This window comes from Synchiropus splendidus, chromosome 5, assembly GCF_027744825.2.
Source record: "Synchiropus splendidus isolate RoL2022-P1 chromosome 5, RoL_Sspl_1.0, whole genome shotgun sequence".
Classification (NCBI taxonomy): Eukaryota; Metazoa; Chordata; class Actinopteri; order Syngnathiformes; family Callionymidae; genus Synchiropus; species Synchiropus splendidus.
In genome coordinates, this window is record NC_071338.1 from 34,309,719 (window position 1) to 34,333,010 (window position 23,292).

General features: G+C 57.6%; 2 protein-coding genes across 11 annotated transcripts in view; one reads left to right on the plus strand and one right to left on the minus strand.

Moving 5' to 3' along the window:
- The window catches only part of ntrk3b (neurotrophic tyrosine kinase, receptor, type 3b), a 69,873-nt gene extending 65,244 nt beyond the window's left edge, over positions 1–4,629 (plus strand). The window contains exons 16-17 of one of the 2 annotated variants that reach the window (XM_053866729.1): positions 2,242–2,400; positions 2,997–4,629. In XM_053866729.1, the coding sequence (XP_053722704.1) occupies positions 2,242–2,400; positions 2,997–3,182 (345 nt within the window). In that variant the 3' untranslated portion in view covers positions 3,183–4,629. The remainder of the gene's footprint in view (positions 1–2,241; positions 2,401–2,996) is intronic. The other variant, XM_053866730.1, reaches the window with a different exon arrangement.
- A 13,240-nt stretch (positions 4,630–17,869) lies between these two features.
- Positions 17,870–23,292, minus strand: part of LOC128758559 (A-kinase anchor protein 13) — a 38,016-nt gene continuing 32,593 nt past the window's right edge. For 6 of the 9 annotated variants that reach the window (XM_053864622.1, XM_053864624.1, XM_053864623.1 and 3 more), the window contains 2 exons: positions 23,001–23,250; positions 17,873–22,741 (listed from right to left, as the gene is read on the minus strand). In XM_053864622.1, the coding sequence (XP_053720597.1) occupies positions 22,689–22,741; positions 23,001–23,250 (303 nt within the window). In that variant the 3' untranslated portion in view covers positions 17,873–22,688. Of the gene's footprint in view, positions 22,742–23,000; positions 23,251–23,292 lie in introns of all 9 variants that reach the window. The other 3 variants (XM_053864627.1, XM_053864626.1, XM_053864625.1) reach the window with 2 other exon arrangements.

A 23,292-nucleotide genomic window follows, 5' to 3' on the forward strand; every position in this document is an offset into this window, starting at 1 on the left:
GCAACCTGTGGGCTCTGGTTCTGGACGGTGGCTCCCCTCTGGGTCTGACAGTCCTCATGTGGAGGTCCTGATCCTGATGTGTGGTCACTCCTGTCCACGGCTTGATGGAGACCAGGGACCTTGATGGATCTCCTGCTGACACTGAAGTCAAGTCATGAACAAGAGACAAGACCAAGTCCTCGGCCTGGACCTGATGGTCGTCCATCAGGTCCAGGCCGTCGTGGTGTGGAGAGAACGTTCTCCTCTGAGACAAACTCCTTCTAAATGCTTCACACTCACCTTGGCAGTGATCGGAGAGGAGAAACCGGCCGGAGCCCTCGGTCGGTGGCAGGAAGGGCTCCAGGTTTCTGCCCGTGAGGACGGGTCGCTCCAGCTGACAGTGGCCCCTGCTGCACCAAAGTTGCTTCTCCAGCTAGAACCTGAGAGCTCTCCTGGTCTTTTCATTGGAATCCAATGAGCAGGCAGATTCATGCTTCATTGTGCAATACAAAGCGAGAAGGCCCGAGCCGCGCGCCCGCTCACCGCTGCTCCTCCTGTCCATGATCCGTCCCGCTCCTCGTCCCCTGTGGTCTGCCAGTTATTTATGCCTGGTCAATGGTGGCGGGATAATAGTGCGGCCGGAGTCACTCCGCCGCGGCGGCTCCCATCCGTCTTGTCCGGCTCATCTGCCCGGTGATTAAAGCGCTGGCCGACTTGAATGGGAAATAGATTTCCCACCTCCAGCCTGGCGCCGGGATGATGAATGGAGGCTTGTTCCATCGATTCATATCAGCCCCGGAGGATTTATGGCAACACCCACTTCATTTCATGTTCCGCTGGTCTGGACATGACCCGGCTGCGCTTGGACCGGGCCACGAGAGGGCGACACCGCCGTCAGCTGGGGGAAGATCTTCCGCTGCAAGATGTGAAAATCAGCCAGTGCTCAAGAGGGGTTTCAGGTGGAAGCCAAACCGCCTGAGATGAGGAGAAACTACAATACACACAACACAACGTGGCCCCACAAACATGGCAACCTTGCTTTTGTTGGGCGTTAAATAGAAGTGACTGGCCAGATTTGTCCACCGGGGGGCGCATTGGCGAGGAGCCTCGCACCCCAGAAGGCTGCGGCGGCGTGAGAGGCCTGGGTCTCAGTCAGACCCAGTTTGGGACGGATGGAAATTCACTCCTCTAATTGTTGGAAATACACCTCCGCGCGTTCCTTCACTTGTGAGAATGACTCTACCAAGAATCCAACAAGCTATGTCCAAGAAATGTCTTCCCTGACAGAGGAGTCTAATACGTGGGCAGAATTCTGGCTCAGCAACTACACCTGACTGAGCCTCAGCAGTCGTCCGGTAGAGCCACAAACAACTATCTGAGGTCTTGACCCTCTATACACAAACCTTTCTCCACGTGGGCTCCGTCCCCGTCCCATTGGTCCTCCGCTGTTGACGCCAGTCCTGGTCGCTGGCTCCCTCGTAACCATGGCAACGTCCAGGACCCAGGTGGCTCTCCGTCTGACCTTGGACCCTCTATTGAGCTCCAGGGTTTGTTCCTCCAGTGGGCTTCACGCCCGTCTTTGGACTCCACCTGCAACTACAAATTCTCACACACACTCAGCCACACTGCCTCATCCAGCATTCCTGCGTCTGTGAATGACTTCTTTATTAGTAGCACAAACAATGAACGATATTCATACTGTAGAATAAATGTCCTCAGTCATGCTAACGTTAGTGTGGCTCTAGCGCTGCGGAGGGTCGACTGTCTGAGCGACTCGGGTCTGGAGGAGTCACCCTGGACTGAGACTCACATGCAGTGCAGCCACCACGGAACCCAACGCCCCCGATCCTGCTTTCAACGTCCAGGTCGGACGGTTGGTCCCCTAATGACTCGACTAAAGACGAGTCACTGTCGTGGCTCCTCCGCGTGAACTCCGTGTGACACTCCGACTCGGGCACAGATGTTTGCTGCTGCTGTTGTGAGCTGAGGCGCGATGGCTGCGCCGTCTCCTCATCCCCGCGGCGACTGATTTAAAAGCCATCGCAACTCAGTGGATTCTTGGCTGCCAGATTCTGATCCTCATACCGAACTCTCTCTGTGAGAGCGGCGCGCGCCTCGGCAGCAGGAACGCGGCGGCGGTGTGAATACTGGGAGCAGGTGGCTGATAAGGGCTTTGCCGCTGCGCATGCTAATGAGGCGTGAAGCCCTTTGTGGCGGCGACACGCTCATCTGCCAGGCGTGTTCTGCTCTCTCTCTGCGCAGGTCGGAGGACACACCATGCTGCCGGTGCGCTGGATGCCTCCGGAGAGCATCATGTACCGGAAGTTCTCCACGGAGAGCGACGTCTGGAGCTTCGGAGTCATTCTGTGGGAGATCTTCACGTACGGGAAGCAGCCCTGGTTCCAGCTGGGCAACAACGAGGTACGAGACTGTGGGGGCCCCTAGTGGCCCGCGGCGGAAATATCGTTGTTTGCTCCTCTTTATCCTTCAGCAACGTTTAAACAGCAATAGAAGTGAGAGGGAGGAGTCTGTATCATCAGCAGGAAGGACAGAGAAGGTGGTGAAGAAGAGAGTGCAGACGGGGTGTGAAGTAGGAACTACACCAGGCTCCGGAGCGCGGCTGGGCTGCGAGCTTCTGCTCCGTCCACACACCTCTGGCGTGACTGGCTCGTCATGATCATGTGATCACAAGGAAAGCTCCGCCCACCGCAGCCACCGTGTGACCTACGAGCGAATGGAATCGTCCGTGTGACGGTTTCAGAGACCCAGGAGTCAGAGTCGTGAGAGTCACAGAGATGCTCAGCTCAGAAATGGGAGTCAGGGAGGACAGATGTTTGTGGAGAGGAGGGTTGAAGAAACACTTCTGATTTAATGCACACAAAGACAATGTGATGTTTTCATCTCAGTGAAGACGTGAGAAAGACAGGAGAAGTGTGGGGCCGAGCGAGGTCCTCGGCCTTTCTTCTGCCCACCCTCAGCGGACCTCAGCAGGCCTGTGTCTGTGCGTGTCCCCGCAGGTCATCGAGTGCATCACCCAGGGCCGGGTCCTGGAGAGGCCGCGCGCCTGTCCCAAGGAGGTCTACGACCTGATGCTGGGCTGCTGGCAGCGGGAAGCTCAGCAGCGGCTCAACATCAAGGACATCCAGAAGGTTCTGTCGGCCATGGGCAAGGCCACGCCCGTCTACCTGGACATCCTGGGCTAGAGGCGGGGCCCCCCGCCCCCACTCTCCAGGAGCAACCGAACCAACCTGCTCTGCTGTCGGACGGACTTAAGTGCCTGCTACACTTTTGGATATCGTGGATCCAACCTAAAAAAAGAACCGACTTTTACACTTTGTTTACTTGCTATAAGCTGTGCAGGTTCTGGATTTAGGACCAGCGGAGGAGCGGGACCGGCACTCGGCCCAAGCTGCTTCACCCATATAAATATATATATATATATAGAAATACCACATATATTTGATATTTATTTCTGCTAGTGTGGCCTCGGGCGCTTTGAAGGGCTCGTGCACAGACCAACCACTGGCAGGGACTCGCCCTCTGATTGGCTCCCGCTCAGGCGGGACTCCGGAGGAAGCGACGGCGTCTGTCAAATCTATTTTAATTTAAAATCGGTGTAAATATTGTACAAGTGAGTGTGGGATCCTGTTAACTTATTTGGGACGGTGCTGCGTCCAGTCTTTGTTTCCATGCCGCACCAGCCAAGGCCACTGGGGGCGCCAGACTCCACACGCAGGGGGAGGAGGGGTGTTACCTGCTGGGACTCAATCAGAGTCCTGACTCAACATCACACTTTCCAGAGAGGTGATGGAACCTCCAGCTCTCTTTCCGGCCCACCCCCCCCACACACACACACCCTCCCACCACCACCACCACCCCGACACATTTTGACAAACTGTTCCATCATTTCTAGGCTTTTTGATGTGAAACTGCTTTTTCACGTAGAAAACATTTTTGTAACTGTCAGTACCAGTCACAAGTGGTGCAAGTGTGTGTGTGTTCACCTTGTATAGCTATTCTTATGGGGACCATTTGGCTTTGTCAGGACATTTGTGCTGGACCCCACAAGGTTCAGCCTTAAAGCTTCAGGATAAGTGGTTCAGGTTCAGGGTCCTGGTTCTGGTGAGCCATGTGTTTAGAGGCTGGGGAAAGGGCCATGGCCTGGAGAGGTCCCCACAAGGACAGCAGTACCAGTGTGTGCGTGTGTGTGTGTGTTTAATCCACTTTGTGACAGAGGAACCTCTCTGGACGCCGCAGCTGTGAGGTGGAAGTGAAACCTGGCGAGAGTCGGTGCTTTTTATGTACTTTGTGTCATCAATAAAAGCTTCCAAAAAGGTTGACCTCTGACCGGAGTGATGCGCCCTGCTCCAGCGCTGGAGTCACAGGAGCCTCGGGCCACTGGTCTGGACCTGAGGTCAGCACATCACACGGCCAGCTTGAGCCCAGAAGCAGCTGTTTTGCACTGCGTTATTTACAGTTCTGAGAAATCTGTCGCTCCAGTCGCAGCGTTGCCATGGAAACGGCTCACCATGGGACCAGACTGCAGCGCGCTGACTCCTCTGCTGCAGCCGGGCGCAGCGCGTCCTCAGAACAACGCCATCACAAGTCCAAGTCGTCTGTGAGAGACGGCCCGGCACCGGATCACTGCTCTCGCCGTCGGCGGGTGACCCGGAGGTGCCTGACTGCTTCCTGTCCTCTCACGACGTCACTTCCTGTTGAACTGCAGTCTGATCCGGGTCTGGAGCCTCTGGTCGCTGCATCAGCGGTGGGCGGGGCTTCCTCGCGGAGAACCTGCGGAACACAAGCCACCGCACGTGGTGTTTGGCACCTGAATCCAGGACTCGGACTCAGTCCCTGCCCCGCCACCGGGTCCCGTCAGGCTCGCCGTGGCCTCGCCCTCGGGCCACATTACTATGTTTACGTTTGTCAAACTGCATGAACCTCCGGCGCAGATCGAGCTAATTGGGCGCGGCTGGCGAGGAAGACGTCTTTATTGCTGTCATCATCAATATCACGCTCCGATCTGGGTCAGCTCACCGGCGTCGACCACGCGGCGCGCGCAGGGGAAAGCTCTCATTTTGTTGGCAGCCCTTCATGTTCCAAGCGTCCACTGGGGCGAGGCGGCGCGTGCGGAGGCGGTAAACAGCCCCCAGTCGTCGCCTCGCCGCGCAGAGACGAGAGCGAGATAGAGGGGGGTCTGAAGGACTCCCTTCTATCTGCTTCCATAAGGAACCGGCGAGGGGTTATTCAGCGGCGCTTCCTGGGCGGTGAGTTCAGGCGCCAGCACTGCTGACAGCGCCGCGGTAAACGCCGTGCTCTGAAGCCCACCACACCAGTCGTGCGGAAGGAAGCGCTTTTGATTGGAGCCATGTTGGAGTCCATGTTGGGATTCAAGGCCAACAGTCACATGGGCCTCAGCAGAGTCGCTGACTCCGTCTCTGGTGAGAGTTACTCCAACACGAGTCTGAGTCAAAGCTGCGGCGGCGATCAGACGTCCAGAAGCTACAGAAACAGTGGCGAGCCACACCAGTCAGAGAGCGCAGGACTCAGGAGCCACAGGAGGCTCGTGCAGCACCTCATCCCTCACTTAACCATGTCATCGCTCGCTCTGGGCTTTCACCACGACCTTCATCATCCATGAACCTTCATCTTCATCGTCGCCACCATCATCAAGTTCAGTGCATCATGTCGCTGTCAAAGCCTTCCCACAGCGGGACCAGGAGGCCACCGAGCGGCTGAAACTGGGTCTCCTGGGCCTGGAGAACAAAGCGCCGTCATAACCTCAGGAGCGACCATCTTTGTTCTGTTGCTGGAGCAGCAGAGGCCGCCACCTTCAGGGCGGATCTGTGGGCGGCGCACATGAACGGGCCGTGACCCGGCTCCTGGCTGCTCTTGGTTTCCCTCTTTCAAAAGGTGAGCAAACCTCAGTGACCAAAGCGCCACGCAGCGCCAGATGAAAGCGCTGGTCTGGTGATGTGGGATGAAGGCTTTGCGATTTAGGGATTAGAGCTAATGAATACGCGCGCAGAAGATGATGTTGGGTTCGGCTCCTCTTCTGCCTTTTGTTCGTCTTCCTGACGCTTTCAGGACATGAAGTGGTGGAGGCCGTGAGGGTGGCTGCCCCTGGTGTGCCGGCCTGGAATACAGAGTGACATCACCTGACCCCAACCTCCATCTCTCTTGTCCAGGTGCGGCAGATCCTCCCGCCGAGGGCCGGAGCTTGTGCCGCGAGCGAAAGCCTGACACGTGCCGGTCTTGATGGGAGGGAAGCACCAAAGACTACAGCAGGCCGAGGCTCAACACCACGCCGTCGGCGCAGAAGTCTCTGGAGACACAAGCGCGAAGGCGGTGAGAGTGGAAGCCAGAGTGGTCAGTAGGTGAAGGTCACGGCCCCTTCACGTGTGGAACCCACCTGGGTCAGGAACCTGGTGGTCCAGCGCCCCCTGTGGTGCAGCGAGAGAAGATGACTTCACGTGTCCTCATGCATCTTGTGGTGACATGCTGGTAAATCCTTCAGCAGCGGTACAGTCAGTTCCCTCGGGGCGCGCGCTCTGTCATGCAAACTATTCTCTACTCTATTAGAAATTGAAATGTAGGAGCCGACTTCCTCTGTTGGTCCAGAGATCACAAAAGCTGGATCAGGAAAGGCGAGCCGACGGCGCTCGGCGGCGGCAGAGACGCTCTTTTCTTCCCGTGGGCCGCGTGAATTATGCATGGCGCCGGAGATGACGAGCCGCGTCCGCCCTGCTTCTCCTTTCCTCACATGACTAATGCAGCACGCCGACCCCCCCTCGGTGGCAGGCGTGTGGTGGCAGCGTCGCGCCATCTCGCTCGACAGGAAGTGACAACGTGACGCGTCTTGGATCCGCTTCGTCTTTTCATGTCGACTCGAATCAGCGCTGGTGCACGGCGCCTGCTTCTGTCTGACCGGGGCCTGGACCGGCGCCTGGACCGGCGCCTGGACCGGCTGACGGCGAGTGGCGCCGCGGCTTCATTTGGCCCCAGGTGCCGGTGAGGTCCCAGGTGACGCGCAGCTGGCTCCGACGTGTTGTCAGCGAGGAGGTTCAGAATAAGAGCCATGAATAAACATGCGGCGGCACCGCGGCCAGAGTGCGCGCTCTACACGTGTCTGAAATGTCCGGGGTGGGTGAAGCCTTAAGGAGCCGGCGGAGGCTTGATTGACAGTCGCTGCGACCTGTTTGCAGATGGTGTCTTCGCTGTGCTGACGTGTTTGAGCCGCAGCGGAGCGGCCTCACACACACACGTTTGTCTCTCTGTCTTTGAGGGGAGCTCCCCGGGCCGTCACCCTTTCCCCGGCCTGAACCAAGACTCTGGAGCAGACTGGACCTTTACTGAGGTTCTGACCCTCTGAATGTCCTCATTTGACAAGTCCGTCCCAACATGCCATCAGGTGACCCGACCCCAGGCTCCCTGACAGAGGCCCCCTGCTCCACATGTGTGTGGCCCTCTGACGCCATTTGCTGCTGGGGTTTTCTCCCAAGGGAAATATTGGATCTTCTTCTTTCATGTCGCATCAGAAGGGAATTTTGTCGCGAATGAGAGTCATCGGATCTTTAAATGTGTTCAGAAGTCACAAGCAACCAAGCCGTGTTCTGCAGAACGTCCTTCCATGACTCACTCGATAGGTTTCCCATCATGTCAGCAGTGGCGCCACAGTCCCAGTCCAAACTGTGGCCCCTGCTCCGGGGAGAGAGGCAGCGTTTGCTGGTGCTGAGGGGGAGCAGGAGGCGTGCTGGGGTCTGGACCCCCCCTCCCCCCGCCGCCGCGCCACGTCAGACATCGGACACCTGGGACCACGGGGCCAGTGACCCAGTCGCAGGGAGCCGCCGGTGAGACAGACACGCTGTCGACCCGCCGTGACCTCAACACTGCCACGTGACGGCCTGTCGTCCTCACGCTCTCAGACTTGGATCCACGTCTCCGGCCTCCCTGCCAAATCAGAAAGTGACGTTCACATCCTGTCGTCCTCAGATGGAGAAGAGCACACTCACGCTCCGATGTTTGCTCCTCAGTCCCACTGACAAGTGGCTGCCTCATTATCAAGTCAGAGGAGCGGCTCGTGTCAGAGAGACACAGCTCAGGGGGACGCGCAGACTCCTGAGAGTCAGAGTCACACACACACACAGGTCACTCACAAGTCACACACACACACACGCAGGTCACTCACAAGTCACACACACACGCAGGTCACTCACAAGTCACAAACACACACAGGTCACTCACAAGTCACACACACACACACGCAGGTCACTCACAAGTCACACACACACGCAGGTCACTCACAAGTCACAAACACACACAGGTCACTCACAAGTCACACACACACACACGCAGGTCACTCACAAGTCACAAACACACACAGGTCACTCACAAGTCACACACACACACACGCAGGTCACTCACAAGTCACACACACACGCAGGTCACTCACAAGTCACAAACACACACAGGTCACTCACAAGTCACACACACACGCAGGTCACTCACAAGTCACAAACACACACAGGTCACTCACAAGTCACACACACACACACGCAGGTCACTCACAAGTCACACACACACACGCAGGTCACTCACAAGTCACAAACACACACACGCAGGTCACTCACAAGTCACACACACACACGCAGGTCACTCACAAGTCACACACACACACAGGTCACTCACAAGTCACACACACACACACGCAGGTCACTCACAAGTCACACACACACACGCAGGTCACTCACAAGTCACAAACACACACAGGTCACTCACAAGTCACACACACACACGCAGGTCACTCACAAGTCACACACACACACGCAGGTCACTCACAAGTCACACACACACACAGGTCACTCACAAGTCACACACACACACACGCAGGTCACTCACAAGTCACACACACACACAGGTCACTCACAAGTCACACACACACACGCAGGTCACTCACAAGTCACACACACACACAGGTCACTCACAAGTCACACACACACACGACCAGGTCACTCACAAGTCACACACACACACAGGTCACTCACAAGTCACACACACATACGCAGGTCACTCACAGGTCACACACACACAGGTCATTCACAAGTCACACGCACACGCAGGTCACTCACAAGTCACACACACACGCAGGTCACTCACAAGTCACACACACACAGGACCAGGTCACTCACAAGTCACACACACACAGGTCACTCACAAGTCACACACACACACAGGTCACTCACCAGTCACACACACGCAGGTCACTCACAAGTCACACACACACGCAGGTCACTCACAAGTCACACACACACAGGACCAGGTCACTCACAAGTCACACACACACAGGTCACTCACAAGTCACACACACACACAGGTCACTCACCAGTCACACACACGCAGGTCACTCACAAGTCACACACACACGCAGGTCACTCACAAGTCACACACACACGCAGGTCACTCACAAGTCACACACACACAGGACCAGGTCACTCACAAGTCACACACACACAGGTCACTCACCAGTCGCACACACACACGCAGGTCACTCACAAGTCGAGCCGTCGTGTGGCGCCTGAGGGAAAGGTGTTTTGCTCGTTCGAAAGCTTGAGTCAACAAGCGAATCTCCTCGCTCACCTTCGCCCACAGCGTTTGCTGCTCCTTCACTCTCTCTGGGGGCAGATTTGGTCCCCCATCAGCCGGTTCTGACCCGTCCAGGGGCACGTACAGCCAGGGGTCAATCTTGCCCTCCAGCTTTCTGGGATTCATTAATGGGAGAGCGGGTCCAGAGCACGTGAGTCCAGACCTCGTCCGGCCCCGGAGGCTCGGATCTGCTCCCGCTCTCTGTGGAGACGTGAGACATTTGGAAGTTGAGCAGCAACTGGACACAGCCTCAGGTCTGTCATCGGTCGGTGGGAGGAGCCTCCACCTGAGGCTCGCCGAGCGTCTGCCACGTCCGCGCGTTGGTTTTCAGCCACAGCTCCAGCGCTGCAGGCGCCACGACACACGCTCTGCTCAAGTGCTGAAGGACGCAACCTGTCTGTCACGTCACCTCCAGCCGCCTCCCCCCGCTGCTCCGGTTCGGGTCATGTTCCCTCCCTGCATAACACCTGTGCTCTGACTGGCCAGCTGGCAGCAGAGTTTCAGCCGCCGCCTCTTCAGAGCGGGTGGTGAAAGTGGCTAGTTTGTGGACTGGTGAAGACAGAGCAGGAGGAAGGTGATATGACCACGCAGTTGAACCTGCCACAAAACAAAAGCGCGGGAGGAGTGGTGCGTCGGACCGTCCCGCTGCGCTGCGGTCGGCTCCGGCACCAGCGCCAGGGGCGCCATCGCTCCTCTGATTCCTGAGAGTTAGGTCCCACACGTGGAATTGTTTCTCCTGCCGCGAAGCTCTATCAGCGCTCCAGTCTCCGCCGCAGTCATTTCTCACGTCTTATGTTTACCGCTGTTGGGCTCAGAGGCAAATGTGACGCAGCACCTCTCACCACGTCATCAGCCGACATCATGGTCCTCTTTAGTTCCAGATGTTTGCTCCCTTTGAAAGTGGTTGGTAATTGTTGCTCCACTTAGATCAAAGCACCTGCCAGTACCATCTGAAGTGAAGCTCCGCCTCCCCAGCAGCCTGCCTCTCCTCCTCTGAAGCTGGAGAGAACCAGGGTTCTCACCCTCTGAGTTTCAGAGTCTGGGGTCCGTTGGGTTATTTTCCCAGTCAACTTCCCTCCCTGCTCTTGTTTCCAGCTGTTTGATCTGCATGTGCGCTTCACGTTGGGCTTTTGTCTACGTGTTTATAAGTCGTTTTTGGTGCAGTTGAGTTTAGTTTTTACTCTTCTGTCTTTGTTCAGCAGACGTTACGGAGCACGAAGGAAGAAACTGAGATGGAAGTTCCTGTCGGGACGTGGAGGCTCCACCGGAGGAGAACAAGTGTTTCAGCGACTCTACTGTGCGTTTCTCACCAGAAATCTCGACACTCAAAGAGCGGCTCGACGTCTGAATAAAGACGTGAAGGAAAGCGCTGCGGCGGAGTTGGGCTTCCAGCCACTTCAGCCGCAGCTCCAGCGGAGACATGGACGGAGCCGGCTTCAGGGTCAGTCGAGGTGGTTCCAAGGTCACGTGCCGGGACACACAGCTGCTTCTCACCTGAAGAACAAGTCACTTCCGAGCAGACAAGGCTTGGTGCCACTTGCGAGATCAGCCCTGGAGGACTCAGGCGGGTGTGTCGGACTCATGTCGTGGCCTTCCTGCTGGGCCGTCTCTGACTCCTGGGAATATGAGAAAACAGCTGACTCAGCAGTGTTTCGGGAGTCCACCACGAGGACAGACTCGTGACTCACGGCTTCGGAGACCAGCGTTCACCAACGTGGTGCAGCCACATATGCGAGGCGCCGGCAGTACGCTGGCGGCAGCAGAAGCTCCCCTCTAATCGGCTGTCTTTGACCTCTGAACTCTGCGGGGGTCGTCTCGTGATCCGTCCCCGGAGGACCTCCACACACAGTCCTGCAGCAGCAGTGTGCTTCTGCTCATGGTTCCTCATCCGTAGGTTTGTCTGAGGCGTGATGCGGAGCGTCTCAGTCTGAGGTCCTGGTCCGAGCTCACGGTGACTGGCTCCAGCTCCGTCTTCAGGATGTGGCTGAGTCTCTTCTCTGAGGTTCCTGCGTCCTCACAAGCAAGCAGTAGCTCACGTCCTGTCTCCACCTGAGATGAAGCAGAGACTTGACTGATTCAAGTCAAGTCAGCACTGGTGAGGGACAGGTCCAGTCCTGCTTGCTGCAGTGTGTTTGGGATTCACTTCTTCTGGGATGTGTCTTCAGCCTCATCTCCCTCATTCATTCCTCCACACTTTATTCTTTGACCTTTGGATTTGTTGTAGCTCTCCGTCCTCAGAGACCATGAAAGATTCATGCAGGCCGCCAGCGTCCGCGCCCAGCTCAGCGCAGGTGGTTCATTAGGAGCCTCCCGCGCCGAGCCGTGGCTCCGGCTCTTGACATTTCATCTCACTCTTCCTCTCTGGAAGCGCTCGGCCTGGGATCCTGCCGCTTCCATCCCATCTGCTCCTGAGCCGGAGCCACGCATCAGGACCGGATTTCCACAACAGAGACGGAGGAGCTTCTGTGGGAGGACCTCTCCAGGAGGGAGAAGATCCCGGTGGGAGGAGCTCCGGGCTTGTGTGGAAGCACGGACACCTGGAAATTCACAACCTTGAAGTTCTGTCCCTGAATGTTTCGGCAGTGCAGCATCGTTTTCAAGGGAAGGATTTTTGTTTTGTTTTGTTTTACGTTCAGAGCTCGCCGTCACTGTCACAGAGCCGTCATCAGGACGATAGATGTGGAGTAAGTGAAGTCCAGAGTGGCGCCTCTCCTCGCCGGCGTGAGCCCGGACTAGCTGAGCAGCCATGCTAGCAGTTGCTAACGTGGCCTCCTCCAGCCAACAAAGTCTTGTTGTGAGAACGAAGGTCGTCCTGAGTGGAGGAAGGTGAGGACAGTGGCAGCTCCTGACCCAGCGGCCCCGGCCCAGCTGCTGTGGGGAGCTGCTCTGATACCACCTGAAGCTGTTGTGCAGAGGTCTCCAGAGGACTCACGGACCTGCAGCTCCATCTGAGCCTGCGGAGCCTCCCCGACCCTCGCTGTGACCGTGTCTGATGTCTGTTCTCACCAGACTCCTGCTCCCCAGATCCTGCTCTCTCATCCGCCGCCCATGGTTCCACAGCCCAGTGTCCGGCTCGGACCGTCCCAGAAAAAGCTGAATAAGCCGTTAATGGGGGAGGCCCCGGGGCAGAGAGAGCGGTTGTCTGTCCCGCCTGAGACGAGGCTCCTGGAGAGAAGCGCTCTGGGCCTCTTTACTCCAGCTGCTGCCACCACGACCTGATGAGCAGAGCGTTCCTTCCACCAGTCTGGAGCGGAGGCAGCAGACTCTCCACTTCTTCAGCTGTGGGAGGAGGAGGAGGAGGAGGCGGGGCCAGCCAGCAGCTCGGGGGCCTCCAGCACGGCGCCTCGTCCTTCCTCACTTGGTTTTCACGTCTTCATCGCACGGATCACCCACGTCGACCCGACTCACGAGTCTCCTCTCTCAGGGAGGTGAGGAGCTGCAGGGCAGCAGGATGAAGACGTGGACTCCGTGGATCCACAGCCTCATTAGGAAATGCTGTCTGACTCGGCTCAGCTGCTGCATCATCTGGGAGGCAGCCAGCGAGGCCGGGCGCGGCGCCGGCCCGGAGAAGATGGGATGTGTCAGGTGAAGCCAGCGAGCAGAACCCTCTGATGTTATGGGGAATAATGGCGTCTGAGCGAGGACTCCGCTGCTGCAGCCGGCGCTCAGTCTCCGCGCCTCCGCTGACTGATGATGTCACGCGCCACGTGGCGCCGGCGAGGCGAGGCGAGGCGAGGCTGGACGCCACAATCGCGCTCCCTCCTGGTCCGGACCGCAGAACTTCAGCGTGTGAAGTGGAGCGGAAACTGGTCTGCAGGACGACAAACAGGAGATCTGATGTGTCTGATGGCGGAGGTCAGCGCACACACGCGAGGCTCAGATGGAACAGACGGAAAATCCACTCACCAGTTGACATGACTTCTTCTTCACCTTTGTTGAATGAAAAACGAAAGGGAATATATTATGACCTGAATCTGAGCTGAAACGTCAACACACTGCGCCACGTCGTCCATGTCCGCGGGTCACCAGGGGCTCAGGTCCAAACGCAGATCATCCGCTGGTTCTGATCCCATGAGCTGTGACGGTCACGTGTTGACACCCTTCATGGAAGAAGTCACTGCTTTGATGATGAAACTTCTGTCTGCAGCCCGGCGCTTAGTGACGCGAGGGGCGTTCACCACATTGAGACTTGTGCGTGGGCGACTGTTGTGACGCTCTGATCCACATCCAGGGCTTTTATCTCTCCACTGACTCTGGTTCATATTCTTGTTAGCATCGGTCCACGCTTCCTTTGCTAAGGTTTGGAGTTAAGCTATAAAGTCTGGCTACATGCTAGCTGAGTCCAGCTATTGGCTACGTGCTAGCTGAGTCCAGCTATTGGCTACGTGCTAGCTGAGTCCTGCTACTGGCTACATGCTAGCTGAGTCCAGCTATTGGCTACGTGCTAGCTGAGTCCTGCTACTGGCTACGTGCTAGCTGAGTCCAGCTATTGGCTACATGCTAGCTGAGTCCAGCTACTGGCTACGTGCTAGCTGAGTCCTGCTACTGGCTACGTGCTAGCTGAGTCCAGCTACTGGCTACATGCTAGCTTCGCTCCCGGGGATTCAGTCAGTTCGAGTCACTGGAGCGACAAAAGGCCCGGGTGTCATCGGCCGCCTGAACCATCACGGCGCCGCCGCGGCAGGTCACAGTTCCAGTCCGGTCTTCATTGAGGACACTAGCAGAGTGGGTTACAGTAAAGCAAGGTGCAGTGGCAGCAATAGGTGCAGGACGGTGGAACACACTTGATTCACTCAAGGAAGACGGGGACACAGCGAGACACGGCTTTGTGTCCTATCAAAATGGCGGCACACGCGCGGCGCTGCTCCAGAACGGCGGGTTCCTGCGTGACCTAGTCCCTGGTCCAGTTTATACGGAGCGTCCCTCCCTCAGTCCCGCGTCTCCCCGACCTTCGACCCTGGCGGCCAGCGCTCTCTTGCGCTGCTTCAGTCTCGGAGGGCGAGGCGATCATCGCTCTGACTCCACACAGGCGACTGAAATATTCAACGCCGTGTCCCTCGGAGGCGTAAAAACAGCTGCCAGATTTCTGTGGTCTGAAACCGCCTCAGCTCCACCAGCGTGGGCTGACGGAGGGACGCCTAAAAGCCTAGTGAATATTTCAGCCCTGGCGCCGCGCACATTAGCGCGGGGCTCGTCCTCTTTCTCTTACACGGCCATTTGAAGCCGTTTCTCACAGTCGTCATCTGTGAAATGGCTGAAGTTGAGTGCTGCGTGCCACAGGAGGAGCCCATCCCAGCGTCGGATCCCATAAGAAATTCATGAGAGAAGTGAAGTTCCTTCTCCGTGCGTCGCACCTGTGGGCTGCCGAGGGCCAGGGGCCTCCCGCCGGGGCCAATCTGGTGGAGGATGAAGCAAGCATCCGCCTGCTCTCTGGAGCTCAGCCTTTGACCTCTGACTGAGCTTCTGCTGCGGGTGGAGGCGTGGCCTTGTTTATGCTCACTTGTGAGGACCAGATAACTTTGTGGGGACATTTGACCAGACCCCACAAGTCCAAGCCTCAATCTGAAGACTTCAAAGTAACTGGATGATTCTGACTGGGTCCCAGTCTGGTCCAGGGTACCGGTTCAGGGTGAGGGCCCGGAGAGGTCCCCACAAGGACAGAGAGACAAGCATGAGTGTGTGTGTGTGCCAGGGACCTGAACCTTCCACATCAAGTGGCCCCGGGGCCCATTCAAGGAATAGAACTGATGCGTGACTCTTGAGTTCATGTGTGATCAAGAACCATATTGAATCTACTGACACGTAAACAAAGCAAAGCCTTGTGAAGTGACATGAAACCATGTGATCAGCGCAACAAAGACATTTGTTTGTCATGCAAAAGTCTAACTATATATACTTTATATATATATATATATATATATACACTGTACGTATACATTGTATATTTAATTCTCTAAAGAAGATTGAAGTCTAAATGAGAGTTTTGCCATAAACTTTTCTCAATAATTGAAAGATCTGCTTCAACAGGTGATTTTCTGAACAGTTTTTAATTCTTCTTCACTGTTTCTTTCCAAGACCTTCTCCATAGTTGGTGACTGTCACAGTGCGCAGCTGTCAGGTCAGTTCACTGACTCACTGCTGCCACCACACGTGGCTCAGGGGTCGGAACTGAGCGTCTCACGGCCCAGAGGGGTGAAGCGAAGAAACTTCAGGTGGCCCTCTAGGGGGGCGCTGACCCTGGCCCTATGGCTGAGAAGCACTGTTTCAGACTCAGAGGGAGGAGCTGTGGCGCAGCAGGCGCTGACTCGCGACGGGAGCCAAGCTGTGCTGACCCCAGAGTCACCTGCAGGTGTCGCCCCAGACACAAGAGACTGGAAGAGACTCCACCAGAACCAACAAGCCACGCCTGCGCTGCTCCTCTGTTGGGCTGCGTGATGACGTCACAGCAGGTCTCTCACCTGTGTCCGGCGCCTCGGCGCATGAACCATTCCTCTCTACTGGCGTCTCCAGCCTCCAGGTCCGTGAGGAAGTGCTCCTCGCGCTCAGAAACGCCGCCGTCAGCCCGTCACAAGTTGGTCTCGTCTCCCACAAGTAACCGGTTTGTGGGACCAAACCAAATCGGTGATTCTGCAGAACAAGTGGCTCCTGTGCTGCAAAGACTCGAGGACTGGTTTCATGAACGTGAGCTTTGGTAACGAGTCGCTGTCAGGCGCTCGAGTCATGTGGCCAGTCGTGTCGTCGTGTCGTTCTTCCCCGTGACAGGCATCACAGCGCGGAGCCCTGGAGTTCAGGCTCTGACTCTGAGACTCAGACGGATCCTGGGGGATGAAGAGGTGGCACACCAGTCTGTCTGACCTTCGTCTCAGTCCAGCAGCGTCTGAAGCTCGGAGGAAGACGTGACAGCAGAGCACCAGGACACACCTCAGTGACAGTGACCTAAACGCTTCCCATGATGCTTTGCAGTCCAACCAATCACAGCAGTTGATCGCTAGACACAGCACAGCACAAAGAGCCGCTCGGGGCCACAGTGGTGGGTCGGTCTGCTGAGCAGCGTGGTGTCACGCTTCGCCGACGGGTCACCTGGCCCGGCGAGTCCGGTGCCGGGCTACGGTGGAGCGCTGCTCACCATCAGCAGGCGTCCTGAGCCGGCACCGGCCAGAACCGAGGTTATTGTTCCGGCCCGATCGACAGCTTTGTCGCCCCAGAGATGTGGGAGGAGCTGAGGCCTCCAGTCATCCGTGGTCAGGTCAGGAGCAGCACATGTGGAGGAGGTGACATCAACATGAGCCGTGACTCTGGCGCTGCTGAACCTTCATCATCATCATCATCATCATCATCATCTCCAGTCTTCCTGGTCTCTCCTCTCCACATGTGCGTCCTGACTTTGTCTCCAACCGTCTCCACAAGCCGCTCCGATCCTCTGGGGTGTCTCCACCCTGCCTGCACTCTCCTCCTCCTCCTCCCTCTCTCTGGCGACAGATCACCGCTCACCTCGTCTGCCAGCTCCCCCCGCAGTAAAAATAGCTCCTGATCTGAGGACAAACATTTGTGCTCTGGAGTGAGAGGAGCAAGAAGAAAGAGAAGCTGTGATGTGATCCTGTGAGCAGATGGCAGCGGAGCATATGTTCCATGAGCGAGCGCCCCGGGGCCGGCGGACGAGCGCCAGCGCGGACCACCGTTCTGGTTCAGGTGCTGCCGGAGAAGATGGCCTCGAGAGCAGGGTCACGCTCAGGACGCTCGCTGAGCCTCCAGCTCAAGGCAGAGCCTCAACACTGGGCCATCTCCTCCCGATGACATCACCGTCTCCTCCCGATGACATCACCGTCTCCTCCCGATGACATCACCGTCTCCTCCCGATGACATCACCGTCTCCTCCCGATGACATCACTGGGCCGTCTCCTCCCGATGACATCACCGTCTCCTCCCGATGACATCACTGGGCCGTCTCCTCCCGATGACATCACCGTCTCCTCCCGATGACATCACTGGGCCGTCTCCTCCCGATGACATCACTGGGCCGTCTCCTCCCGATGACATCACCGTCTCCTCCCGATGACATCACTGGGCCGTCTCCTCCCGATGACATCACCGTCTCCTCCCGATGACATCACCGTCTCCTCCCGATGACATCACTGGGCCGTCTCCTCCCGATGACATCACCGTCTCCTCCCGATGACATCACTGGGCCGTCTCCTCCCGATGACATCACCGTCTCCTCCCGATGACATCACTGGGCCGTCTCCTCCCGATGACATCACCGTCTCCTCCCGATGACATCACCGTCTCCTCCCGATGACATCACCGTCTCCTCCCGATGACATCACTGGGCCGTCTCCTCCCGATGACATCATCGTCTCCTCCCGATGACATCACTGGGCTCTGTTTTCTACACCGACGCAACAGCTCCAGTCCGCTCTCAGAAAACAGGCAGAGTCATTAGCACCACTGACTCTGCTGGACGTCGCGTTAGCGCCATTAGCGCTAGTGGCATAGACACGAGATAAAAACTTGATGCCAGACAGAATCATTGGTGTTATGAAGCTGAGACGAAGAATGTGAAAGGTTGCTCCAGTTATTCCCCAAACTGGATTAAAACCTTGCAAACTTTCTTTTCTTTAAAATACATCGACAAATCCTGACAAAGTTTGCCACATCACCCCCTTTCTGGGGACATTTTTATTTCTACTGTGGACTGAGCACCAGGTTCCTCTGGGGCTGAGGCTGGGATTTTTCCCACGAGTCAAGTGAGTCGAGGCCTAAAAAGGAGGAGAAGCACAGCGCAGTGCGTCTCTGTTTTCTGGGGACAAAGTGAAGCCGGAGAGTCTTGGTCCCCAGAGAGAGCCACGCTGCGCCAGCGTTGTGGTCTCTGGAGAGAAGCCCAAATGTTTGGGGTGGAGTTGGAGCCACAGACCCGCCGGAGGCTTCAGCCCAGGTGGACCGGTGATGGTGTTTGGGAGGGAGGGAGGGTCTCAGCAGGGGAGTCTCCTGGGAGTCCTGACTCCTCCATCTGAGACGCAGCAGAGGAGGAGGAGGAGACACGTGAAGCGGCTTCAGGCGGAAGCTGTTTGTCTCTGAAGCACCAACATGCAGATGTTTGCTTCCAGTCTTCAAGGACGCTTCCAACATCTAGCTCAGTTCTGGTGCTGCGGATCATACAGTCTGCAGCGCTGGGCCTGTGGGCTGTGGGGTGGTCCACTCTCCACTATGGGATGTGGCTCTGTTTGGCTCGCCGGGACTCGTGCTCGGCTGCGTCCGTACACCGGCAGCTCCAGACCCCAGGCTGACCACGGGAGACCCGCGTGGATGGCTGGAGCTTCAGTCAGGAGAACTGGGTGAGGCGGTGGAGAAAGAGCTGAGCCAGAAGGCAGGATTGTGATTTGGCTTCCTCTTCCTGGAGCTTCAGCTCAAGTCCCTGACCCTCACAGAGAGAGATGACCAGGTCAGAAGGTTCCTGCTCACAGCAGAGTCCACGGACCTGTCCCACAGCTGCTGGTCTGGAGCTACAGCTGGAGGACCAGCGGACAGATCCTGAGCTGCAACAAGGCTCCTCCTCCTCCTCACCACCACCTCTCAGTTCAGCTTCCAGCCTCAGAACCACCTAAACATCGGCGCCGTCCACCCTGGTCAACAGTCTGTGAGACTCCCTCGGGTTTGTGAGACTCTTCTCCCACTGACTTCATGGGCCGAGAGAAACAGGATCTAGTGGACGAATCTTCGCCGCCTCAAACAAACTGTGCCTCTGAGGTGCACATGGAGGAGCCTGGCTGTGACGCAGTGCACACGGCGCGGCCGGAGATGGAGTGGGGGAGATCAATTTCCCATCAGCCCCAGGTAAAGGATTTCATTTTCCTCCGAGAGCGAGGGACGCGGCTGCAGGTGTGACAGAGAACCTCACTCACCGCCAAGACAGCAGAGCAGAGACAAGAGTGGCGGTCAGACTCACCATCCCTGTGGGGACCACTCCTGACCGTCCCCCCTGAACCAGGACTCCAACCAAAGTGGAGCCCAGTTTGAAGCCACTACTTTCACTGAGGTTTGAACCTTCTCAACCTCGGAACCAAAATGTCCTCACAAGAAGGAGGCTTGTCAAGACTTGGTCACACAAGTCAGGCACTCTCACGCACGCCTCAGTTTAGCTGAGAGACGCGTCAGAGGCACGGCCGGACTCTCTGCTGCCCAGAGTTGGACTCTCCATGATGAACATCCATGAGACCTGTGGACCCTTGTGGAGGTGGGCACAGCACGAGCTGCAGGTCCGGCTCCACCGCTCCTGGCTCGCTGACCCTTGAACCCCAGGGCGGGCCAGGGCGGAGGACGGCTGCTCTCGCCTGACTGGCCTGAGCGTCATGTGACCCAGCCCGCGGGTCAGGTCCGGCGGGTGGCCTTATGACCTGGCTCCTGATCACGGCAGGCAGAAGAACCCGACCGTGGCGGCGCCGGCTTCCCTCGGCAGCGTGACACGCCCTGGTGTCCGGGCCTCCCGCGCCACTGAATGGATGTCGCTCGACTGAAGAGCGGCACGTGGTGCCTGGAGCAAGACCTCCTCAGCCCTCTGGAGGACATCAGCAAGTAGCAGGAAGGAGGAGAGCTGAAACATCTGTGAAGGTCGGTGATGAAAAGCGCACGACACACAAGGAGGAAGAGGGAATCAGATGACAGACCAAAGCAATGGATGACAGAACCGACTGGCAAAACTCCCGCACACGTGTCAGCGGCGTGAGCGAGGACCACCCCGGACCCTGGGATGGAAACGAACGGATCCTCCAAACAAACCAGCTGGCTGCCGGGGCAACCTCCTGCGAGTGTTTGAGGACAGCGCTGTGAGTCCACACACACACACCTGCTGTGGTCAGGCCCTCCATCTTGTGGCGGCGCACACGGGGGTGGGGGGGCAGTGACCAGACTGTCTCGATTCATCCACTCGGTCAGCAGCACAGCCTCGATCTGTTTCCGGGTCTGAAGGCTGGTTTAGCTTCCATGCTAAGCTAACGGGCAGCGTGTGGCAGGGCTCTGTGGTCACATGACCAGGGCAGGGATGAAGGGCGACGCCAACATGACAGGACTTGAAGCCACAACAGCTGGAACACGTCAACGCGGACCCTCGTCCTCGACCGGGAAGCTGGAGGCGGAGCTTGGCACCCGACTGAGAAACTTTAAACCACACGCGCCTGGGATCAAGGTGGGAGTGGGCCTCACAGAGACTTGCTCCACTCACCTCACAGGCAGGGAAACAGACGTGACAGTGATCGTCGGGACTCACTCTCTCTCACACACACAAGGGCGCACGCAGGTTGGTCTCTCCACCCATGTGGGGACCCGTCACCCTTTCCCCAGCCTCTAAACACATGGCTCACCTGAACCAGGACTCTGGACCAGACTGGAGCCCAGTTAGGGCTTCTAACCCTCTAAACCCAAATGTGCCCCCCCACACACACAGAGCCAGCTGTGACGTCACAGACGCCCTCCTTCATTGACTAGTTCAGTAATTGCACGATCATCAGCAAACACTGGGCTTCTGTGGCTGCGGAAGCTGCAGTGCAGTCACAGTGGCCCCTGCTGGAGCCCAGAGGAACTACAGCGCAGGAGACGCGAGCGTGAGTCAACTGGACACCAACCTCCGTGTCTCCCTCTAGTGGCCAAAGCACCCGGGAGCTTCAGACGGCTGAGACCTTGGCAGCTTCACTCCGCCACCTTGAGGTCCGTGATCTTGACTGCAGTCCGCTGATCATCCACACGGACCTGCAGGGGCTCGGCTGGGGCGTGGGTCCGAACACAGCGCCTCCTAGCGGTCAGTGGATGATTCTACGAGGAGAAGTGAAGATGAGGGCCACGTGGGAGGAACACACATCAAAGGAACGTGTCGGGGCAGTCGCATGACCTCGACAGCTCACTCCACTGACGGATCTGGGTCAGGTCCAAACGGGTCACCTGAGAGTGTTGGCGAGATACTGAGGTCGTCAGTGGGAGAAAGAAGGTCAGGAATGAGTCTCTCAGAGGGACATGAGGAGCACATTGGAGACACAGACGTTTGGAGCCGAGGAGGTGACGGGGAGGGGTCTCCCTCTCACCACTGCCAGGACTGTGCCTCAGCGTCTGTCGGTCCGAGACGATCATGTGAAACAGAGCTTCACCGAGGTGTCTCACCTCCACTCAGCTCAGCTCACTGAAGTAGCTGCAGCGCTGCGACCCCACCACAAGAGGGCGCCCCCCGGTGGGCAGGTGAGTGACGGCACAGCAGCCTCGCACGAACATGCTTTATTAGCAGAGGAGGAGTCGTCCCTCCAGACGAGCCGCAGACATAAATAAAAGCTTCTTACAAAACACAGGAGAATCCTGGACGAGCTCTTCCTACAGGGATGTCCCACAGCGCGGGACTCCGCCTCGCCCCATGCTCAGATCTGGAGAAACCATGTGGTGGGAGGTGAAGCTCCTGAGGAATCGGCGGACGCGGGCCGCAGTTCCAACCCAAGCCTTCGATCCGGTCTTCGACGGGTCCTTCTGGGACGCGTCTCCGAGTCAGAGCCGGGACATCCTGACGGAGGGCTCTGGAGAGAGGCTACCCCTGCGACTCGGCCTGGACTTGGAAAACAGTCTCACTCCGAGTTCCATCAGCCCTGCGCTCCTCTCCTCGGTGAGGAGGCCGGGACCCAGGCAGCAGGTCGGAACCGACCCACCTAAACCGCTGACGAGGCACTCAGAGCCGCTCCGGCGGGGGAAGCCCTTGGAGGACGAGCATCTCTGCTCCCGCACCTGTCCAGCAGGTGTCACACTGCTCTCTCTGCTGAGGGGATGGTGACTCCAGTCACACACCTTCTCTTGTGGCTTCCATGCTGGCGTCTCTAGTGACACCTGGTGGCAGTGAAGCTGAAATGTGCTGAACATTTTTCATCCCTAAAAGTGCAGAAGTCCAACAGATCCGAGGGATGAGGGTCCACAGGAGGTCCCGGCTGCCGGAGGGTCCGGTCTGAGGACGCGGGCACCTCGGTAACAGCAGGAGTCCAAATATGACCGAGGAGGTGAGGCAGGTTCCGGTCGCTCGGCGATGAACGGAGAGGCTGAAGCTCAGCTCAGCAGAAGAAGATCTCTCCATCCAGAGGAGCCTCAGGAAGGTGCTGAGAGTCTGGAGGGAGACAGACAGAGAGAGAGAGTCACGTGACAAGGATGCGGCCGCTGCAGCAGACGGTGGAGGCCCTGGCGAGCGATACATTAACCAAGCAGAGCTGGCTGATTGGTCCTCGGACCGCTCTGGTCGCTAGCTAGCTCCCTGCTAACATGCTCGCGGCCTTGGATGTCAGAATGAAGCGAGTGATCAGGAGTGGGAGCAGCCAACCCTGGCTTCCTCCTCCTCCTCCTCCTCCTGCGGCGGCAGCGGCCCTCACCTGCCACAGCGCTGCCTCCTCCCTTGCTGCTCTTCTTCTTCTTCCGCTCCTTGCTGTCCTTGCTCTTCAGCTGCAGCAGGCTCCTGGACAGCTGGTTGTTGCCCTCGCCGAGCCTCACCGTGTTGGCGGTGAAGGGATTCAGGCTCTTCACCTTGGGCTTGGACGGCGGCGGCGGCAGCACCGGCACCACGGAGAGCTCCAGGGGGTCCAGAAGCACAGAGCCGCCGGGGACCCGGCACTCGTCCGGTCTCTGGAGGGAGTGGGGGAGGGAGGGCAGAAGCGTGAGGCAGCG